This window comes from Mauremys mutica, chromosome 3 (assembly GCF_020497125.1).
Source record: "Mauremys mutica isolate MM-2020 ecotype Southern chromosome 3, ASM2049712v1, whole genome shotgun sequence".
Classification (NCBI taxonomy): domain Eukaryota; kingdom Metazoa; phylum Chordata; order Testudines; family Geoemydidae; genus Mauremys; species Mauremys mutica.
In genome coordinates, this window is record NC_059074.1 from 162,727,422 (window position 1) to 162,751,779 (window position 24,358).

A 24,358-nucleotide genomic window follows, 5' to 3' on the forward strand; every position below is an offset into this window, starting at 1 on the left:
AAGTTATGTCAACATAACTACAGTACTCGAGTGTGAAAAATTCACGCAAATATAATTTAATGCTGTAGCTCCCATAGTGTAGACATGGCATTACTTTCTTCCCCAATGAAGGAACCAACCCCAAGGAACCTGGCAGAACCCATGAGCACATTCAGGTTCCACCAAAGGGAAGCTGAAGACGAGGAAGCTCAAGGCTGATCTACACTGAACATCTGCACTAATCAGAGATGTAGTTAAGGCAACCTAACCCCTAGTGTAGATAGCATTAGGTCAACAGAAGAATTCTTCTGTCAGCCTAGCTACCACCTTTTGGAGACGTGGATTACTTACAGTGATGGGACAATCCTTTCTGTTATTGTAGTGCCTACATTGAAGCCCTACAGCGGCACAGCTGCAGCACTGCAGTTGTGTTGCTGTAGCATTTTAAGAATAAGTCTCAAAGCACATAATCATATTTTGAACATCTGCCCAGTATACAATGAGCAACATCTCATTTTTGCACCTCACGTGGGTGGATGTTATTTTTTGGTCAGAGCTTGGAAGAGCATTACCACCTTCCCCCCCCCCATTCTGACTCCTGCAGGGAAGCCTAGAAAAGGGGCCACAAGATCTGTAATTAGAGGATTCCATTGTCCCTAACACTCTGCAAAAGTGCTGCAGGGATGTTGTGGTCACTAATCCAGCCAATAGGTTTAAGTAGCAGCCTTGTTCAGTTTAACTTCTCTAATCACAATGGACTTAATGCCCATAAAGCTCCCTTACTTTGGCTTTATGAAGGTGAACTGAATTTCACCCATGCTTGTTTGTGCTCTTAAAGGTTAACTTAAGATGTATCTTTTTTCCAGTTTGCTTTTGAAATTTACTTGTGGTCTTGCTCAGCAAATATATTTATTTAATTTAGTTTTTGATTTTTCAGGAAAACACATGAACATGTCATAAAAATGTTCTGGATTCAAGAGTTGCTTGTTACCTTTATTCCTATTTTAATTATACATACTATATTTCACAAAAGCTTAATTGTACATATGAATCTAATTCTGTCATATATATTCCATATTTACTTTGATACATACATATATTTCTGTAAAATCTTAATAACCCATATTGGATACAAATTTAATTTTGTCATCAGGAAGAATGGTGGTTCTGCTATTACTTAGCCAAAGGCAGATGATTTAAATTTGTGTAAGCTAGCTTTCTTCCAAAATTAGCCCTGAACCTCCTATATTAGAAATAAGAAATACAACCAGCGTTAACATGATCATAAATTATCTTTTTTTTTTTTAAGAACTATAATCAGGAACAACTTTTAAGTCATTATCTGTTATCTACCCATTGGACACTGTTATTTGAACTATTTCACATTTACGTGTATACATAGACGAGATGGAAAAATGCAAATGCCCCTGTAAGCATAATGGCCTTCTGTAACTGCATTTCGTAATCTGTATAGAGTTCCTGCATATGCTTTACAGGACTTTATTCAGATATTTTGCACTTTATAGTGGCAGAATAGGAAAGTATAGTTTAATGTATTTCAGATTATTATTGCTAAAATAATAACTTAAAGGCTGCTTTTTTATAGTTCACTTTTACAAACTATCAGTTTAATTAAGACATGCAAATGATGGCCCCAATCCTGAAAAAGAATTTAGCCTGCATGCAGTCGTAGTGAAGCAATGGGACTCTGCACAAATACAAGGGTCTCTACAGTTTGATTTCTCGGTGGGATCTGAGACAAAGTTCGTTACCAGATGTATTTCAATTTTTATCATTTTTTCAAGTAATATTAATTATTTTAAAGTTTAATTTTATATATGCTAGTGTTCTGATAAATGTATTAATTACTAGCATATCAGCCAAAGCTGCAGAGTTCAGATCTATATTAAAAGCGGAATACAAAATTTACCCCAAATTTGTAGCAGTGTTTGGATTTAATATATGCTTGTTCAGGCCCATCATGTAGCTAGGCCTGAGCTGCAAATTTCAGATCCAGGCTTGAACTTGTGGAATATTTGTGAAAAAAAGGCTGGATTCAGTGTTCCAGTTCTGGCCCATCTATAACTATTGTTCTGATACAGTTAACACATCTCAGCAAATCAAAGCTCTGTTCCTACAACTTCTTGTACACAGGCTGTCTTCTGTACCCACAGATCCCTATTCACTTTATTGGGTAATAGTAGTGTTCATGAGTGCAAGAAGTTGCAGGTTTGGAACCTTTGATTTTTAGTCATCTTTTATCTTAAAGCAGCCTGACATAGTGTTTTAGAATTCGTATCTTATTCTCTTTTTTTCTGACCTTAACATAATATTCTCTCAACTATACGATCATCATAGTTAATGTTGCTTTTCATAAGCTTATTGATAATGGTAGTAAATTAGCAGTCTTAAGAAATTATCTAGTACCTTGATTCCAATTTCCCCGCACACACTTTTTTAACCAACTTCTGTAAGTAGACTGTGATTTCCCTCCCCCACCCCACCCCAAATATTATTATAGGTTATAGAAATCACACCTAGCCTGTGGGGATCATGACACATTTTTCTGTATCATGTTCTTCACAACTGAGAAGGGCTTCTGTCAATGCCAGCTTTCTGGGATTTCATTTTCAGGAACAATTTTCTGAAGTGACAAACACTATGGGGAAATCTGTGCTAACTGTTAAAAAACCTACAACTGAGTTATTTGCAGTACTGTCATGCTAACTTCCTACTCAATAAGACCAAAGAAATCTCAGGAGGGGACTCTGCTAATAGCTTCTTACTGACCTCCTTGCATCAGGCCCTTCTGCTGAATGGTGGCCCAGTGGTGAATATGGCAAATGAGGTGTGAAAAGCACAGATTTTTTTAAGGCTATGATTCTAACTCGTTTGGGGGCGGGAGGTGAGAGAGAGAAATGAGTTATACAATAGATATATATTTTTTCCCTGGAATTCTCCCCATCAGACCCTCCATCATGGAAACCCAAGCATGACCTAGAATATTAATTGTGCCAGGTCAAGCATACTAGCAAATGTACCATTTGTTACCCAGTCATCCTTAGCATTACAGTAATATTTTGAATCATTTTGCATTTCTAACAATCTATCATTTAGCTTTCTTCCAATCATTTTTATCTTCATAATTAAGTATGGTACATGGAGAAAGAAACAAAGATATGATAAAAATGCAAACTCATTAATTTAATGAACACCATATCTGAATTTTTTTCTATTCAGTATCATTTTTGTCACTGAGTTTGGGCTGGGCTGTGGAGCATCCATGGTTATATCTTTTCTAACTTTTAATTTCATTATGTTTATTATTTATAGTTTCCATCTGTACCCACAGGTTTACTAGGTACATCTCAGAATAAAGAGATGACATGATCTCTGCCTCTAGGATCTTTCAAGTGAAATTAGACAATGTAACAAGGGAGGGGGAAGGCATGAGAGGGAAGATGATTGTGTGGTTGCACAGTGAGGATTAGTGAACAGGATGATATAGAGAAGAGGGTGGTTTAGGTATTTTTAGTTAGGAATATAGGGATGTCTTTAGTTGACTAATTTCTTGTCTTTTAGATACTAAAATAGACACCATATAGTTTTAAACAACAAAGCACGTGCTGGTAGCTGTAACTGGTAAACAGTAAATGTGCATACATATGTAAAATTAAAAAGGAGTGGAGCTGGTTTTCAGATAAAGTGCAATCATGAAGTCTTTAGAGAATTTTTCCTCCTATCTTAAAAATACTTCATATGTCTCAATATATTTTAATCAAGCTGCAAGTAAAGGAATGTTCTGTGTTAAATACTTTCCCACATGATTGCTGGAAGGCTAAAATAATTATCTCATATATAACCATCATAAATGTAAATGTCTCTTTTTAACAATCATTTATTTCTGAAAAAAATAACTTCAAGGCAGTATGTCTGGCTGACTGACTGCCAGGATAAGGGCTTAAAATAAAGTTTTACTTTCTCATAGTGCTCATTTAACCAGGAGTCAGATGACTCTTTCCTCAATATACAGTATATATGTTATGAACTGTAGTTGTTTTGAGGGACTGAGAGAGCAACCCAACAAGATAGGGTGTTAACTTGAAAATACTTTTGTGCTCCATTTTAATTTTTAAAAACAAAGCAAGTTGAGAAAAGAGGGAACAGATTTTTAAAGCCATAAAAGTAAAAACATGAAGGAGAGCTGTGAATGAAATATTTGCTAGAGATGGGATTGCTGAATCAACACTGACCAGTGCACTTCATCATAATTATCAGGACATACTACTGCCAGGGGATTTATAAAAATCCCACTCAGCAAATAATTGCCCTGCTGTTAGGAGATAGTCAGAGTGTTAACACACTGTCACAGTCCAGCGTTTAGTAAGATATTCAACATTCAATTACTCTTGCTGAGAACTAAAAGGAAACATGATCATTTCTCAGCTACTGCAGTTATGCTTCCACATGAATTCCAGTGAACAATCTTGTTAATCCCCAGATATAGTTTTTTTTAGGAGGCAGAAGAACTACTTTAAAACATTAATGACTCAGAATGAAAAACCTTGTTGAAATGATTTCAGAGCCATTTATGTTTTGTTTTGTTTTTAAAAATGATTTCAAATGTATAGATTACTGGATTGCAACAGACTATGGAGTTATTGCATACAAAATGAAAATAAAATAAAGAGATATTATGTTTAACACAAAATGTATTTAGAAAAAATCTGCTACAAAACTCTATATAAAAACTATGATAGCACCAAGTAGGTGTGTGAGGTCAAATATGAAAAATTTAATCTATTTCAGAAGATGTTTTCTCACAAATAAGAATAATCTGTATTTTTTTAATTACACAAAATATATGTTAGATAAAATTTGAAGAAATGTAGAACCAACATATTCAGTTTGAAAAATGCTACAAACCATCCCCAAATCCCTAATTTAGTATCTGATTTTGCTACCACTGAGGTCAATAACAAAATGTTCACTGACTTTAATCAGTTCTGAATTAGTTCTTTATCCAGGTGTCACACCACTGAGCCCAGTAGTGTTGCACTGGTATATGCAAGGTGACTGTTTAGTCAACTGTATCCAATTAATATATTGGGCTTGATTCTGCAGCCTCTATGCAAAAGCTCACTTGATTTCAATAAGAGATTTGTCTGCAAAGGACTGGAGGATCCAGCCTATTACCTACAGCAGGGTCTATATTGGATGTGTTTGTGATAAACCATTTATTCAGAAAATGAAGAAGTCATAAATGAGTGATGAGTAGAGTATTTTCTCGCAAGTGGGATTAATTACCTGTCCTCCAGATAATATATATTCTGTTTAAACAGAGAAATAGAAACATTCGTTATTGTTATTCTGCTTTCACGTTGCAAGGTTTAGTTCAATCCCTCCAATCTAAGATTTTTGTTTAATACCAAAATAATAGCACCATCATGTTCTAAAGGAAAGACAGTGCCAGGGGTGAGAAAATATTGGTGGCTGATAGTCTTTGCCATGGAATACAAAACTAAACACAAATCCTGCAAAGACATTGAGGTCCACTGCAGGCAACAAAATCACAGTGGAATATTTAAGTCCCTTCACATAAATAACTGCTGCTGGAGTATTTAGACCCCAGGATAAAACAGGAATAAACTATTTTGAGGTCCTAATATAGGGAACACAACAGCTGGGGTACCCAGCCAAGACACCACAGCCCAATCTCCTGCAAGAGTAAGGCTATCCCATAAATACATCATCAATCTTTCATGGATTCTGTGTCTGACTGACACTTTATTCTTTTTATTCTAATTCTAATCCAGCATCTTGACAACCAGATCAGGGATGAGAACTTGGATGTGTGAGTGGTAGCGTATAAAACAATGTTCCCACAGTGAAGAAAAAGAGCTGGGAATCAGGAGAACATTCCAGGTTCTCTCATGGACTTCCTATTTGACCTTAGGGCAAGATTATTTTTTAAAAGTGTCTAAATTAATATTTAGGTGCCTAAATATGGCCTGATTTTAAAAAATGCCAAACACCCAACAGCTCCTGTTGACTAGGTGTTGTTGGTTCTCTGTATTTTTGAAAAACAAGTCACTTATTTCTGAAAATTTTGTCCTTACTCCTTGTCATATGGGTGAGACTGAGCACCTCTCTTGTCACAGACATTCTTCTCTGCTTGTAGGTGTCACTGTTTGCTAGTTTAGAATGCAGAATGGTCATCCAGCCATAAGTTTCTGGGAGGTGGCAACCCCCCTTCTAGGTCTAACATTCCAAAAAAATGGTAAGGGCAAACCAAATAACAGTGCAGCCCACAGAACAGTCCAGTCTACCCCAGCAATTCTCCACAAGGTAAGAGGTCAGTAGTCTCTGTGAAGGGGGTCTGGGCCCCCATTGTGTCCAAAGGACCTATGCTAAGCACCCTGGATTCTAAACAAAAAGTGAAAATAAAGTAAAGAAGGTCCCTCCACTTCTTTGGAGGGTCTAGGTGGCAGACGCTCTTCAGCTTCTCCTGGTAATCAGTCCCTTCTGTGGGGCTAGGGAGCTCTAGCTCTCTTACCTCTGAGTGCCACCCTGCACTGGGCTTGGATCATCCCTTTTCAGGAGCTGCCCTCCTCCAGGTTTGACAGGCATCACAGGTGGCCAAGCTGGAGCTGATTATGCCAAGAGGAGCTCTTTAACCCCTTCTTGACTGGGGTGATAACCTGTCCCACCACAATCTCCTGTGCTTCAGTTTCTGTATTTGTAAACTGCAAATTATAACTCCATTTACTATTTACTAACATCATCCCTCCCATAAAGACAAAAACAACCGGTCATAAAAGGCAATTAGCCTATGGCTTGGTCACACCATTTCTCCCAAAGGATTGGAAACAAATCCCTCTAATTATCCAATGATATCCTGTTAGAATATGGTAAGTGCTATAGGTTATACAGGTGAATATGAGAGTTGATAGAAGCTCTTCTTTACAGGACAGATCTGGACAATTATATGGGATTTTGTGACAACAGCTGCTAAATAGAGAAATACTTTTATTTCCCCAAGAACATATACATGTGATTAAGTAAACTAGTGTTCCACTAACCTTCAGTGTCTCTATATGTCTGTCTGTTTCTTTGTGTATGCATGTGATGCTCTCTTCCCTGCAATAACACATTCTGACTGGTTCATTTGAGAATTCATTTTAATTAAGCCAGTACGATTTCACAATGCAAATAAACTGCATGGGGATAGTGTGAGTAGCTGAGTTACCTCACTGGTTACAGTGGGACCAGTAAACAATGAGCTGAGATTTTCATGAATGGACATAGTGCTGTGTGGAAGAGAAGAAAGAAGAGAGGATGAAGCAGTGTGACAAAGGAAAGAATAGAAAAGAAGCAGGAAAAGGGTAAAGCCGCAACAAAGAGGAAAATGTTGAGGGATGGCTCCAGGCTTCAGGCAATTAAGATACGCATATGGGAGAAAAGGAGGAACTAGAGAAGAGGGAGAAAACATGATGGGGAGAAAAGTAGAGGAGAGATGTTATTAAGGGTCAGAGCAGCACTGATCATGCTCATTCTTGGACAGGTAATACCTGTCAATATAACAGTATTTACCAGATTCCAAGTGACAGAATCTAATAGGGAGCAAACTCTGTGTAAGTTAACTGAGGGGACATTACCTTAACTGTATTTGCTTGCCCAAGAGCTGGGAAACCAAGGAATCAGTGTATACATCACTCATCTTGAAGTTTCATTAAAGCTGGGATACCATCAATGCCACTTCTTAATCAACCAGAAGGGTTGCTGTTGAGAAATGTATGGTACTTCATCTTCATGCCTTCTTCCATCCCATCCCTAGTCTCCCTCTTATTGTACACCAAATGACCTTTCTCTCCTCCTTACAATATACTTATTCTCATAGTATATTTTCAAAAATTACCTCCGCAAGATTCCTGCATCACGTCAAGCTCATATTAGCACTAAATGCACTACTGTATATTGGCCAAATTTAACCCTATAATAATTAGATTGACTTCAGTTGAGTTATACCAGGGATAAATGTAGTGCTCTGTGTCTGAACAGTTTACTCTGTAACTGTTCTAGATTGTAAATTCCTTGGGGCATGGACTCTGTCTTCTGTGTTTGCACAGCACCAAGCTGAAAGTTGACATTCAACTTATAACTCCCTCTGTTCAGGTTTCAGAGTGGTAGCCGTGTTAGTCTGTATCAGCAAAAACAACCAGGAGTCCTTGTGGCACCTTAGAGACTAACCAATTTTTTTGGGCATAAGCTTTCATGGGCTATAACCCACTTCCATCAGATGCATGATGAAGTGGGTTATGGCCCACAAAAGCTTATGCCCAAATAAATTGGTTAGTCTCTATGGTGCCACAAGGACTTCTCGTTTTTTCCCTCTGTTCAATTACTCACCAGTGGAATAATCCCAGCCTCTTGCTGGCACAAATGACTGTAATACACAGAAGAGAACTTTTTCACAGATCTTTGCTATGTACACATTTCATAGGTCACTCAGCCTATCGCTTAAAGTCTGCCACTAATGCTACCCACAGGATTGCAGCAACTGGTACATTGCCTGGAGAAAACAAACCACAGATTATACAATTTTGATGCAGAAAAAGGACCTTTAGGTAGCAGGAATTTTTAAAGAGTGATTTTACAAAAATACAGGTCTCAACTATTCTTTGAACACATGGGCCTGCTTTGTATGCCTAGTAGCAGTGAAGTGCCTAGCAATTATGTGCCTAGCAGGAGCTCCAGGAGCTATTGTTTCTTGTCCAGGAACAATGTCTCCAAGAGGTCACAAGGATCCCTGTTACTGCATTATATTTTTAGAGGGTACAGCATGAACCCAGCAGCTGGGCCATTCCCACCTCATCCCACTCTCTTTGGGTTAATCGGCACAGGCAGCAGCACTAGACAAGAACAGTCTTTCTTAGGAGAGCACAAAGACTGTAATTATGCCTGCCGCCCCCCCGCCCCTGGGGCACAAAGGGTGGGTGAAAAAGATCTTGTGACCCTTCTATCTTGCAGCCCTGTGCAGAGGCTGGCATAGTCTAAACCACCGTATGCAGGTGAATGTATATGCCAAAGATGACTTTGATGTGGCACAGCAAGACCAATGAGACTTGCTGATCAAACATATATTTGGCAAGTACTGTAAGACAGACTTAATGTAGACTGAGAATCCTTTGAAAATAATCATTTATGAAAACAGACTATAGAACTATAAAGAAAAGAGAAAAGTACATTACTTACTAATACTATTAAAATGTAACTGAAAGTCTGTTGGAGAGCTAGGAAAGCTCACACTCCCTTTTTAATTTAAATGGAATCTGTAATGGTACAAGCTTTGGAAAGTCACGCGAGACATCTGACTTGGTGACAAGTAGGTGAGGAGTGTGTATAAAACACCCACAGATAGGTGATTGGGGGTGCCTCTACTTTTGAACTAAAGTGGTTACATTTTTTTATCTCCAGGAAATATGAGTACCTAGGATAAATGATAATTTCAGCCCAGGAATGTTTTAGAGATAGGATAATAATAGGTATAATGGTAAAGAGGGAGGAAATAAAATGTAAAAGGTAAGAGCAAATTCATTCTTCAAGCTCAGTCCTTGGCCTTTCCTAAACGTAGACTGCCAATAGTAACAAATTATGTATGGCCATTTTGTGATGTGGACTGTTCATTTGGGACTAAGCTCAAATGACCAAACCTGTAGCCTTGCCTCTTAAACTAAGGATCCAAAGATCAGAGGCCAGTGCTTTATTTACTGAGTCCTCACCTTTATAAGAATAAAACTGCCAGGTGTCCAAAGACAGAGTGAGTGTCAAACAGTGTCACTTCAGACCAATTGTTTTTCAAGTGCTTACAGGACCACACTAGATTAATCAGGTGTGCCTTTTGAATATTCGTTATTAGGCTTTGGTAAGAATATTATTTATACAGTTTTATCCTGATGTAAAAGACGGTTACTTACCTTTGAAACTGTTGTTCTTCGAGATGTGTTGCTCATATCCATTCCAGTTAGGTGTGCGCGCGCCGCGTGCACATTCGTCGGAAGATTTTTACCCTAGCAATAGTCAGTGGGTCGACTGGGCGCCCTCTGGAGTGGCGCCACTATGGCACCGGATATATACCCCAGCCGACCCACCCGACCCTCAGTTCCTTCTTGCCGGCTACTCCGACAGTGGGGAAGGAGGGTGGGTGTGGAATGGATATGAGCAACACATCTCGAAGAACAACAGTTACAAAGGTAAGTAACCGTCTTTTCTTCTTCGAGTGCTTGCTCATATCCATTCCAGTTAGGTGAATCCCAAGCCTTACCTAGGCGGTGGGGTCGGAGTGAGATGTGGCGGAGTGTAGAACCGCCGAGCCAAAGGCTGCAGCGTCTCTAGACTGCTGGACCAGAGCATAGTGCGAAGTGAAGGTATGAACCGATGACCAGGTCGCTGCACGACATATTTCCTGTATTGGTACATGGGCCAGGAAGGCGGCTGAAGAAGCCTGAGCTCTGGTGGAATGGGCGGTGAGATGGCCCGAGGGAACATGAGCCAAGTCATAGCACGTGCGTATGCACGCCGTCAACCACAAGGAGATCCTCTGAGATGAGATGGGAAGACCTTTCATCCGGTTGGCCACGGCAACGAATAGTTGGGGGGACTTTCGGAACGACCTCATCCGGTCAATATAAAAGGCAAGCGCCCTATGGACATCTAGGGAGTGTAGCTGTTGCTCCCGTGGGGATGCATGCGGCTTCGGAAAGAAGACCGGGAGGAAGATGTCCTGATTGGTGTGGAAAGCTGATACCACTTTCGGGAGGAACGCTGGATGCGGACGCAACTGTACCTTGTCCTTGTGAAACACAGTATAGGGCGGGTCCACCGTGAGCACTCAGAGTTCGGAGACCCGCCTGGCCGATGTAATGGCTACCAAGAATACTGTCTTCCAGGACAGGTACAGCAGTGAACAGGTGGCCAAGGGCTCAAAAGGTGGAGACATGAGCCTATTGAGGACCAGGCTGAGGTCCCAGGTTGGAGCCGGGTAGCGCACCTGAGAATAGAGACGCTCAAGGCCCTTACGGAATCTGGCGGCTAATGGGTGAGAAAAAACTGTGTGGCCACTCTCTCCTGGGTGGAAAGCTGAAATGGCCGCTAGGTGTACCCGCAAGGAGGACAATGCCAAGCCCTGCTGCTTGAGGGACCAAAGGTAGTCTAAGATAGCTGGAATAGGAAGCTCCGAGGGGCGAGCATTTCGCGCCTGGGCCCAGCAAGAGAAGCGTTTCCACTTGGCTAGGTATGTAGAGCGAGTGGAAGGCTTCCTGCTGCTCAATAGGACATGTTGCACAGGAGCAGAGCAGCTTAACTCCGACCCTCGTAGCCATGCAGGAGCCATGCCGTGAGATGGAGGGCCGGCAGGTCCGGGTGATGGAGATTGCCGTGGGTTATGAGATCTGGGTGAAGCGGCAGAGGAATTGGGCTGGCTATGGAGAAGTGGAGCAGTGTGGTGTACCAGTGCTGTCTGGGCCACGCTGGCGCGATCATAATGAGATGCACTTTGTCCTGGCGGAGCTTCATCAGGACTCTGTGGACTAGGGGGAACGGGGGAAAGGCGTAGAGGAGATGGCGCCTCCAGGACATGAGGAATGCGTCCGAAAGGGACCCTGGTGACAGGCCTTGGAAGGAGCAGAAGTCCTGGCATTTCCGGTTCGTTCAAGAGGCGAACAGGTCTATCCGGGGAAACCCCCACTGTTGGAAAATTGCACGAGCAACGTCCAGTCTTAGCGACCATTCGTGACACAGAAAAGATCTGCTCAGGTGATCTGCTAAGGTGTTCCTCACGCCGGGGAGGAAAAACGCCACTAGGTCTATTGAGTGGGCTATGAAGAATTCCCACAGTTGCATCGTCTCCTGACAAAGTGGGGAAGATCGAGTTCCCCCCTGCTTGTTGATATAATACATGGCCGTTGTGTTGTCCGTAAAGACTGAGACACAACAGCCGCTGAGTTGGTTCTGAAACACCTGGCACGCGAGGCGTGCCGCGCGTAGCTCTCGGACGTTGATGTGAAGCTTCAACTCCTGCGATGACCAGAGGCCCTGTGTGCAAAGGTGGCCGAGGTGAGCCCCCCATCCGAGGGACGAGGCGTCTGTCATCAGGGAGAGCGAGGGCTGGGGTGGATGGAATGGCATCCCCGCACACACTTGGGATGGGGCCAGCCACCAGTCCAGAGAGCGTAGGGTGCTCAGTGGAACGGTGAGCAGAGTGTCTAGAGGATCCCTGTTTGGGCGATATACGGAGTTGAGCCACGTCTGGAGGGGGCGAAGGCGGAGCCTGGCGTGTTTGGTTACGTAAGTACATGCCGCCATGTGGCCCAGAAGGCTGAGGCAGGTACGGACCGAGGTCATGGGGGGAGGTCCGAAGCCCCTGAATGATCTGCGTGAGGGCCTGGAATCGAGGCTGAGGTAGGTAGGCCCTGGCTAGAGAAGAGTCCAGGGTTGCTCCTATAAAATCTAGCCTCTGGGTGGGGATCAAGGTGGACTTTTCCACATTGAGCAACAGGCCCAGCCGCGTGAACAGGTCCTTGATCACGGCTACATGCCACTGCACTTGGATCTGTGAATGTCCCCTGATAAGCCAGTCGTCTAGGTAGGGAAATATGCAGATGCCGCGCCGACGGAGGTGGGCGGCGACGACGGCCATACATTTCGTGAATACCCTTGGGGCCGTGGATAGGCCAAAGGGAAAGACAGCAAATTGGAAGTGAAGGTGATTGAGCGTAAACCGGAGGAAACGCCTGTGCGGGGGGAAGATGGCGATGTGAAAATAAGCGTCCTTCATATCGAGGGCGGCATACCAGTCTCCAGGATCCAAGGCCGGGATGATGGTCCCCAGGGAGACCATGCGGAACTTCAATTTTATCAGAAATTTGTTGAGGCCTCGCAGGTCTAGGATAGGTCTGAGGCCCCCTTTGGACTTGGGGATCAAGAAGTAACGGGAATAAAACCCTGCGCCTCTTTCTGTCTCTGGAACCTCCTCTATCGCTCCGATAGCGAGGAGCGTCTGCACCTCTTGTAAGAGGAGTTGCTCGTGAGAGGGGTCCCTGAAGAGGGACCGGGAAGGAGGGTGGGAAGGTGGGGGTGAAACGAATTGGAGGTGGTATCCACGTTCCACTGTGCGTAGGACCCAGGCATCCGAGGTCAGCCGAGTCCACGCCGGGAGGAAGTAGGAAAGGCGGTTGGAAAAAGGAGGGAAAGGATCCTGTGTGGAAGCTGGTAGGCCGTCCCCGGGCGCACCTTCAAAAGGACGACTTTGGCCCCGCCGGTGGCTTGGAGGGACCGCGGCTCTGGGATGGCTGGGGTCCAGACTGATGCCTACGCCCCCCCCCGACCACGTCGCCGCCCAGAGTCTTGTCTGTATCTGGCCATAAAGTAAGGTCGGTACGGTTGGGGGCGGAACGAACATCGCTGGGTCACCGGGGTGTGCATCCCTAGGGTGCACATAATGACCCTGTTATCCTTCAGGCTTTGGAGCCTGAGATCGGTTTTCTTGGAAAACAAACCCTTGCAGTCGAAGGGCAAGTCCTGAGAGCGTATACTGCAATTCTGGGGGAAGTTTGGAAACTTGCAGCCAGGAGATGCGCCGCATGGTAATTCCAGAGGCCAGAGTCCGGGCCGCTGAGTCAGCCGCATCCAAGGAGGCTTGCAAGGATGTACGAGCCACCATTTTACCCTCTTCCAGGAAAGCGGCAAATTCCTGGTGTGAGTCCTGGGGGAGTAGTTCCTGGAACTTAGCCACCTCCGTCCAGGTGTTATGGTTGTAACGGCTCAATAAGGCCTGCTGGTTAGCCACTCGAAGTTGTAGGGCGCCCGCAGAGTAAACTTTGCGGCCGAGCAGGTCCATCCGTCTAGCCTCCCTAGACTTAGGGGCTGGGGCTTGCTGTCCGTGACGCTCCCTTTCATTGACCGATTGGACAACGAGCGATGAGAGGGGAGGGGGGACGTATAAGTACTCAGACCCCCTAGAGGGTACCATATATTTTCGTTCCACCCCTTTTGCCGTCGGAGGGATGGAGGCAGGCGATTGCCAAAGGGTGTCAGCATTAGCTTGAATGGTCTTGATGAACGGTAGAGCTACCCTAGTTGGAGCGTCTGCCGATAAAATGCTGACGACAGGGTCCTCCACCTCTGGCACTTCCTCTGCTTGAATGTCCATACTCAGTGCCACCCTGCGAAGGAGGTCCTGGTGGGCCCTTAAATCTATTGGAGGAGGCCCTGAGGAGGAGGTCCCCGCTACTGCTTCATCCGGCGAGGAGGATGAAGAGACCCCAGGGATAAGCGTGTCCTGTCCATCCTCTGGTTCCTGGGATGGCTCTTGCTCAAGAGGCGCAGGAGAAGTTGGGAGGAGTGGCGGTGGTACCTCCGTCTCAGCCGGGGGGCGGCTCACTGCGACCTCCAGGATACGTGGCTCTGATGGCCCTGTGTGAGTGGGAGGCAGCGGAGCACCTTGGGCCTGATGGTAAGCCCAAGGAGTCAAAAAACCCCATTGTTGAGGATCTTGGTCTGGGTACCGGGTCTCCTGGAAGACTCCCGTGGGCACCTGAGAATCATGCTCATCAGCATAATAACTGTCGGCATGTGATGAGACCGATGCATGCCTGGAGGCCCATGGAGGAGCGGAGAAGCCTTGTGCCGACGTGCCTACTGACCTCGTTCCCCTGCGTTCCGGTGACCAGTGCCGGGAGTCAGCGCGGTAGCGAGAGCGAGATCGGGACCTACGACCAGGCCGGTGCCGGGAGGTCGACCGAGATCTCAAGTCGCGGTGTCTAGAGTGGCTCCGAGAGGCACGGTGTCTGTAGCGGTACCGGGATCTGGAACGGTGCCGCGAGTACCGAGTTGGGGAGCGGGAAAACGATCGATGCTGCGAGTCTGAGCGGTGCCACGTACCAGAGCGGTGCCGGGACTGCGAGCAGCGCTGAGATCGACGGAGAGAATGAGATCGTCGACGGGACCGGGAGCATCCGCAGGAGCGCGAGCGGTGCCGGTCCGACTCGGTGCCAGGAGGTGGTCTGAGCAAGGACGGCTTGCCAATGGAATGGAGCGCCTTCACAGGAGGTGCCGGGGGCGGAGGCAATGCCGGGTCCATCATGGCAATAAGGTCCTTTGCCGCTGCGAAGGCCTCTGGAGTCGACGGCATTGTGAGCTCTACCACGACGGGTGCCGGGGAGGACACAGGTTCCGGACTCGACGGTCTCTGCGGGACCGGAGTCGATGGTACCGGCAGAATGGTCGGTGCCGGAGTAGTCGGTGCCGCGGCAGGTTTCGGTGCCGGGCGGTCCGATCGGGGCGCACTCTGCTGTCTCAGAGCGGGCAGTGCCAAGGTGGCAGCGGCCTTCGCTTTCTTCGCCTTAGGCGAGAGGGAGCGCCTCGGGGCTGATTTTGGTGCCGACGGCGCTCATGGCTTGTGCAGGGAAGAGTGGCCCGGTGCCGAGGAGGTGCTCCTAGAGTCCGATGGAGCGGTGGACGGTGCCGAAGACGGAGGGGTTAAGGCCGCCTCCATGAGGAGCTGTTTAAGTCTGATGTCTCGCTCCTTCTTGGTGCACAGCTTGAAAGCCTTACAAATGGGGCACTTAGCAGATAAGTGCGACTCTCCAAGGCACTTCAAACAGGAATCGTGTGGATCTCCTGTTGGCATAGGCCTGTGGCAGGCCGAGCACGGCTTGAAACCCAGGGAGCCGGGCATGCGCTCCGGTCCCGGGCGCAGGAAAGGGGCTAATCCCCGAACCCGCTAACTAATATAACACTAAATAACTAACAACTAGTAAATAAAGAAAAACTGATAAAGAAATATAACGAACTATGTATAAAATCATTAAGAGGATAACTATGAGGAAGCTAGGGAAGTGGAGGTCAGCTATGCCGCACTCCACTGTTCCAACGACCGACACGGGCGGTAAGAAGGAACTGAGGGTCGGGTGGGTCGGCTGGGGTATATATCCAGTGCCATAGTGGCGCCACTCCAGGGGGCGCCCAGCCGACCCACTGAGTGTTGCTAGGGTAAAAATCTTCTGATGAACGTGCATGCGGCGCACACACCTAACTGGAATGGATATGAGCAAGCACTCGAAGAAGAACTTCACTGACTTAGCTTCTGATTTACACTAGTCTAAATGAGAGGATAATCAGTCCCTCAGTACCATTCCTATTTGTTATGGTCTCTGCTTCTAGGAACAAATGCAATTGAAAAAATAAAAACAATGTACTCAGTAGTTATTTGACTTGTGCTAAATTAATCTTCAACACTCTTTCAGACAAAGCAGAACTGAAAAGAGACCTGAAGGTATTCTTTTTTTTTTCTGCATGAATTGACAAACATGATAAATCAGTAGATAATGTTATATGTGAGTGACTCACTGAATGCTGCAAATCAGTGACTCAATTATGATTTCTACAATAACAATAATAAAGAAAAAAAGACAAAACTGATATAAAAGCCTATGGAACCCTCAACCTGCAGCAGAATAGCTACACCTTTACCTTATTCAGAAAGTGAGCTATAGGTCTGTATAGCAAACTCAATCAACCTTGCAAGCAATGCATCCATAGCCTTGAAAGTGAATTGACAAAGGTATAGCTGGAAATTAGGCCTTATATCCAAACATAGAATCTTACCAGGCCTTCCAGTGTGGGCCTGGCTAAGTTCATGGACTAAAGAATCTGTCTTAAGGAAGGCAGACACAAAACCTTTTCAAGCCCAGGGTACTTACTATGAACATAAGGACCTTGGTCAGTATAAATTTATCAGTGTTTACTCTCAAGCTATGAAAATCTCCTGCAGGGCATGAATGACTCTGATATAAGACTGGCCTCTTGAGAGCCAGGTGCTTAAGCATACTAAGTCCCTGACACAATAGCTGGACTGCATCACAGCTAAACACTGGTTGAAAATCATAGGGACTACTGCCAGTACAAAACGTAGCAACTTTGTTTTGTTATTCGTGGTTTCCCAACAAAACTTCACAGATTTTTCTTAGATTTTAAGATAAGAAGGGACCATGTAATCACCTAAACTGATCTCCTGAATAACAGAGGCTCATCAGTTTTTAAGCTGATCAGGTCAGAACCTTCAAACTGCATGACAGTGCCCTTGGCCTTGCACTTCAGCAGAACAATCTGAATTCTGACGGTAGGAGTGTTCCTATAAGTGAGACGTTGTAGCTAGAGATTTAGAAGCTATATCAGAGATTTCAAAAAAAGCCCTAACGGTATTCTTTGACACTTCTTGACCTTCTTAAAAGCGCTCCAAAAATTTCTGTTTCTGTCCTCAGGAAAGTGCTGAAGACATCTTGGACCATAAAAAAAAAATTATACCTTGACTCACCATTTAGTAATTAGAAGCACATAAAGTCAAGGCTGCCAAGAAGTGGGCCTTCCTTCCAAAAAGCTCAAAGTGTTTACATTCCTTTTTCTCAGGAAAGGAAGACACCTTTCCCAAATTAGACTTTCCAACCACTGCTGAGATCATTAAAATGCCAAGGTAAAAGGTAGAAAAAAATAATTCTAATTATTCTCTCAGTATTCAATAGAAGGAGTTGAGCTTCCCCGAGGCAGAGACAGTTGAAACAGAATGATTCTACACTTCCTTTGCAGACTCTAACAAGCAGTCTTTAATAGGGAAACCTACCTTGTTCTTCTCTTGAAGCTCTGTTATCAAGGAGTTTATGAGGATTCTCTGCTTAGGAGCTTCCAAAAGAATGTCAAGAGAAACTGATACCCTACAAAATGAGCCTTGGAACCCTAAGTGTCACTGAGAGGAGAGGAAGAGGCAGTCAGCACAGCCTCCTCAGGAGATGGGGAACAATAGGGCATTTCAGAGGACTTCTCAACAGTATCCTCCTCTGACAAAGTGATGGATGTCACATCCTGTAAAACCGCAGAACTAGGAGAAGCAGTCTTCTTGATCTTTATAGGAGGTGCAAACCTAGGGCTCATCAGCAATGAAGACACAGGTCTCTTACCAGCCCCCCTCTTACTGAGGACCCCTCTTCTCTTGGTGTTACAGAAGAAGAAGGTTGAGGACTACAGGGACAAAAAATCAAAAGGGCACAATACCCAGAGAATGAAACTGCCCTGTTAAGTTTTCCAGGCAGGCAGAGAAATGGCCGAACAGAAGATCCTGTACCTCAATCAGGAGCACTAGGAAGAACACCAGCAGAACTGAATGAACCAATTTCTCTAAGAACAGAGGGTCTCACATGTTTGCATGCGTTTCTGCTCTTGGATAAATAGAGGATCCCATGGAATTGTTGACAATATCAGTCTAGCTGATCCCAGCTTGGTGGATCCCAGAGGAGAAAGGACTGGGCTTGGAACCAAAGATGGATGAGTCCTTCAGTGTGAGATTATGAGCTTGGGGCAACCCAGATGGCCAATAATGCTCAAAGAGGTTCTGTGGCTGTGTGCCCAGGCTTACAACTCCCACATTATGCCTCTGTGGAAGTAATGTCATGAAGGAAAACTTTCATCGTTTGGGCTGCAATTTTCCATACTTGGTCTCTATACAAAGATGAATTTGGTAGTGAAAAGTTGAGCAAAATCAGTTCCACTGTTTAGGAGCAGAAGGAGAATGGGAAATGTGTATTTTTTCCCCATCACCTTACATGGTAGTGTGGAGGAAAAGCAGGACAGGGGTGAGGCAATACTATTCCACTGATTCGCTATTCCTTCTTCCAATGACACAGACAATTATAATAGTAGAGGTTACTTAAGCCTTTGACATACAGAGTGTCTCCATAGCTGCTAGAGCCCTGGATTGGTCTGACTTTCACTGCTACTGTGTTGTGTGCCCAAGTACCTCCGGGATATGAGCTGTTAGAATCATGCAGTGACTGAGACATGCAGTCTCTTGTCCCATCAAGCATGGCCTTTTCAAACCCAATCCTGTGAAGTGCTGGACAATTCCTTTAAGGTGCTGAGCTCCTTCACCTTCCATTGATTTCAAAGGCAGCTACAGTTTCTCAGCACTTTGGAAAATTGGCCTCTTAATCCATTTGCCACATTTACTTGCTAATATGTACTTAGAGGAGACCAGGTAAAACCTGCACACTTATATCTGAGTTCACTGATACAAAGAGAGAAAAGCAGATATATTGTACATATTCATAATTGAAACATTAAATTAAAAAATCTTTTAAAAATATTAATTATATTTAAAAGGGATCCATTAACACAATAGTACCAATTTGAACACTGCAATTATGGACTGATAACAAACTTAGCTTAAGAAACTGTTCATGATTTGATTTATAAATGTAAAAAAAGAAATAATAAAATAAAAATATAAAATAGACCTGTGGGACTTTTTTTTACTCTATAATGTGCTGCCAACATTTGTATTGAAAGAAATAATCTGAACAAAGGCAGAGTTTTTGCTAACCTTATCATGCAATTTTTAGCTCCTTGCATTTTTAAGGTATCTCGTTCATCATAAAACACAGCGCTTATATTGTTCATTTAAAAGCAGATAAGGAAAATATTGTTGAGCATAAATACATATAAGCTTATTAAAATCCAAAAGAGAGGAGTTCTGTTTTTCTAATAGAATTTAGACTGATAACAGTTTTGACACCTTTTCAAGATATTTCTTCCTATATTCCACAATGGAATCTCTTGCAAAAAGCAACCAGTAGGTGGAGCAGACAACATAATTTATTACTTGATAACAAGGGCATGAAGTCTGTAGCAGGTTTCTTCATAATTATGGGAATCATGTAGGAGAAATTTTCTTCAAACAAAGGAAGCTCATATATGTTAGTTGTTACTTGTCTAGTTATTGAAGCTATTGATACATAAAGTGAGTTGATTAAAAGCTCAGTATTTCATAAGCATAGAATTTTAGAGTTCATAATTTATTTCTCCAGGTATTATTTTCCAACTAACTTAGTTTTATTCAAATGAAAAATCACTCTCTATTTTCAAACCTCCTCTTATAGCTACAAAGTTTGGTCTGTATTTGTGGTGCATGAAGAACACCAGCTACATAGAGACAAAAAATAGATATGTTTATTTTTCTAAAGCTGTAAAATTTATTTATGTTTTGAAGTTAGTGGGATGCACAACAAACAATTTTCAGGGAACAATGTTGATTAAGTGTGTGACAACAAATTAACCCTATTACCGCTAGTAAATATTGATTATGCAAATATGCTCAAATGTTTAGATTTCTTCTGAAATGTAATTGTTCAGAAGATACCCTTATTTTTAAATTAATAAATTCATAAAGGTCTGTTAATTCAAGCACTAATGTATAGCTGAAGTAATCATGTATCTGTGTTAAAATGTTTGTATAAATACAGTGCATATGTACAAACATCAACACTAAATTGCTATATTATTGCAAATTCTTATAAATAAATTGAGTTCATTATTTACCAACAAATATAGTAAAATGGTCATTTTAAAATGTACTATTATATGTTTTTTTATATATATACTCTGTTAAAAGCTATCACTGAGTTTATTGATCCATGTTTTATTTATTGTAAGCATGACACAGGTTAGACAAAGTGTTACACTATATTAAATACTACATTAATTTGTAGCCTTTGTAAAAATGTAACTGTTGAACTTGTAAGCACTGAGGCGCTCTAGTATTCAAATTGTTGCAGTCACAATGGCAGTCAATTTTAATGTTTGTGCTGCAGAACATAAGGAAAAGACATCAACATGATATCTCAAGCATTAGCCCCACAAGCATCTAAAGCTACAATTCTGAATAGTCTGTGGAAGACTGACTTCTTCAGATCTATGATAGCCTATTTTTAGTCTACAGATGTTAATCTTTAGCAACATTTGGGACTTCCTGAATTATAAAATATCCTAAAATAATGTTGTCAGTATTTTGCTTGAAATTTTATTTCTCATTCAGCTGTGGTAAAATGTTTATGGAATAGATTATGGAAATAGCAACAGCAGAAAATACTGATATTTAATATCAATAACCATTAAGATTATATTATTTAACTATCTGTCACAAAGAAGCAAATCAATAAGGAAAGGAGCTAAGAAAAAAACTCCAAAATCATATTTCAATATTTTTGCTAAACTCGTTCATTTATATCAAACCATCTTGCTGCATGAAGAGGCAAAGTGCAGATACAGCAATTTAAATGAGTGCCAGTAATGTACAGGAATTTAACTTATTTTTTCTTATTAGGTATAATAGAGGGGATATTTTTTTAAAAATAAAAAAATGATAGCTCAGTTCCTGGATCAGAATTCACTATCTAACTGTGATTTCTGTGGCAAATTTTGTGGCCTCAGAGTCACCCTGGCAGTGAGCAAAACCGGAGTGTTTTTAGTTCTGCAAAGCCTTGTTTGTCAAGCTTTGCTTTTGCTAAATCAGAAACCAACTCCTTCAGACCACTATGCTTACTGCTGCCCTCCACCAGGAAAACCTTAACTTGAGGACTGAGGTACAAATGCTGCTCGCCATCCCTTATGGATGAATCTTGGGGTGTAAAAGTCCCCACTGGTAAAGGAAAATTGAGTTTTCTAACCTGGCACTATCAGGAACAAAATGAGTTCATTATATTTTAGACCATAAGTCATTCAGTTCATCTCACTAGCCATCTAAACGAATGGTGAACATTCCATAGTTTAATTTTTCAGATACTAAAGGTCTAGAACATTTTATTCACATTAACACTTGGTTTGTTAGGCTGCCTTATTTCTAATATTTTTGCTTGATGTATCTGCTTAATATTGGAATTATTATTAAAAAAAGTTATTTTTTCCAAATAATGGTCCAAGAAAATGTAAAGACTTTAAGAACATTCTACGTGGAAAATGTACTATTTCTACAGCTGGCCAAATTATTTGTGGTGAATAATATTCAATTACTAACTTAGGCCTTTTCTCTGTTTGCAAATTGCTTCTGAACAGACCTTGAATTTTAGTAATTTTGCAATTAAAGTTACTCATTTTTACTAATGCATTCACTTTTCAAAACTGACATACAATTAATACAAACAAGTTTCAAACTATGGGTCGATCATAAATGATTCAAAAACACTGAAAAAGGCTAAATTTGCCGCCACTGAGTCACATGGTATTGTTCCTGCTCCCTGATCGGATGACTGATAATTTTTATTGTAACAAATAACTAACAATGAGTAGCAAACAACAAATAGGAAATAATGAATAACAAATGTTTTGTTCATGCCTGAAATTTCACATGCAAAGACAGGTATTCACATGAAGAACAAATATTCACCAAACAATCATGGAAAGAAAAATACATTTGCACAAATGTTCACAAATAGGGACTAGCAAGAAACACAAATATAGTCAAAATAGAACAGCCCTTCAAAATTTGAACAAATGTTCTTAAATCCTGTTTTACCATATAAATTCAGCTCTATTAATTACTAACAAATTTGACTTCCTGTCAACCACATTGTATAGGAAGACTTGAAAAGTCTAGAAGTTTTAGCAGTGCAAGCAAATTAATCAGTAAATATTCAAAATTCCAGATGCATACCTATGTGAAAATAATCAAGGTAAATGTGCTGATCCAGGCAGTTCTGTGAAAAGCTTTAGCTGAAACCCTATATTTACAATGTATTTTAAAACACAGCAGAAGAGCACAATATCAATCCAATCATTAGCTCAATTAAAAAAGAAAAAATGAAACCTCTCCTCAGCTTAATAACTTGTTAGTTCTTGACAAGTGCAACCACACAACAATAAGCCAGTCAAAATGAGTTTTTAAAACGAGGTTATGCCCTTCGTGTTGTGTTATCACAGTGGCAGATCAAACTGCTGACTTGGACTCTTTCTGCCAGGAGTGCTGTTACTGCCTCTGTGAAGCTGCTGTCACAGAATAGTCATGGTACCTGCTCCCACCTATAGAAAAGCACTAAATTGAACTCAAAGTAGTGTCTTTGTGATATCTTTTCAACAAGTCATGTCCCATTCAGCCTGCTAGTTTATCTCTGTCAGGCTGGGGGCCCAAGTGGTTTGCATGAGCTGTCAGGGACAGGTATACCAACCTGCTCTGTGCTGAGGAGGTAATGCATCTTTCGGGCTTGGTGATCCTTTTTCTTTTCTTCCCTTTCTAGGTCTTTTTTCTCCTTTTCTTTCTCCTTCATCTCTGCAAACTCCTCTAGTTCTTTCCTGCATCAAAACAACTCTTCGTTATTTACAGTCCAGAGGTGAAAAAAGATGCTAACACTTTTTGTTTTTTAATTCTTTCACAGCTGGTTTTCCATGGTATTCAACGTGCTGCCCTCATCCATTAACAATCCATGGAAATCAGTGGAATGTTAAAATCTACTTGGTACATTTTGCAGTATAGCAGATGGATTCTATATGGATGTAACTAACATTTGGTACCATTAAAGTGGTTAAATCTACATTCTATGTGTATTGTACAGTATACTGTATCTATTCATAATTCATTCATGTATATTCTTTAGCTTTTATTTTGAGGACGATTTTGATGGTATTATTTAAATATTTTGATAAAACAGAAGTAATCGATATTCTGTGCACTGTTTTATCAAAAATCATTTTACCATGAGTTTATTTTAATGCAATAACTTCTTTCAAATGGACATCAGCATTGTAAATTGATAGTTTATATTTCAGCTAGTACCTTGTGACAGAGTGACAGATCATGACCCTCTGACAGACCCTCTACCTCTTCTGCCCTTGTGTGAGCAGAAGGATTAGAAGGGGGAAGGGTAAGCTTGACTATTTGATATCCCTCTCATTGCTGGATCACTGAGCTCTCTGCAGGGTTGAGGATCTGTGCATGGAGGAGGGTTGGGGCATGGCATGCAGGCAGGTGAGCGGGGTCCAGAGGCATACACCTTTCCCTCATTAAATACACGTGAAGTCCTTGGGAAAGACACATGCAATATTAACTTTCTTGGTGATCTCCCTCCTCAGCGTGGAGCCTTTCTGACCAGGGTAGTACAGAGCAGCCCCAATCATGAGGAGTCCACAGCAAAGCCACTGTCAAGAAAACAGGTTGTGGGGCAGGGGTTCCTGGAGCCAGTGTGGAGGGACACAAGGTCTGCTGAGCAAATGTTCCTGTGCCTCCAGTAGTTCTTGGAAGATCCACAGGTAGCAAGAGGCTGATCCCACTGTCTGCTTTGCAGGGGAACGGCAAGCCCATATTTTCAGTAGAACAACCTGAGGTAAAATTTGCAGAGATTTTCTCATCAATGGCTTCTTCACATTGATTTTCTCCAAGAGGACCAGTCTGGCCCCAAATTATGCAAAATTGTAGAGTAAATTAATGTCCTATACTAAGCATAATTCAGTGTTATAGTTCACAGTGCATGTGTATTGAATTATTTTGATCCAGTTAAAAGAGGTT

The 24,358-nt window shown here is 42.4% G+C and overlaps 1 protein-coding gene across 3 annotated transcripts in view; it reads right to left on the reverse strand.

The window, feature by feature from the left end:
* SPATA17 (spermatogenesis associated 17) overlaps nucleotides 1-24,358 on the reverse strand; it is a 164,563-nt gene that overhangs the window by 71,614 nt on the left and 68,591 nt on the right. For all 3 annotated transcript variants that reach the window (XM_045010250.1, XM_045010251.1, XM_045010252.1), the window contains exon 6: nucleotides 23,025-23,148. In XM_045010250.1, the coding sequence (XP_044866185.1) occupies nucleotides 23,025-23,148 (124 nt within the window). The remainder of the gene's footprint in view (nucleotides 1-23,024; nucleotides 23,149-24,358) is intronic.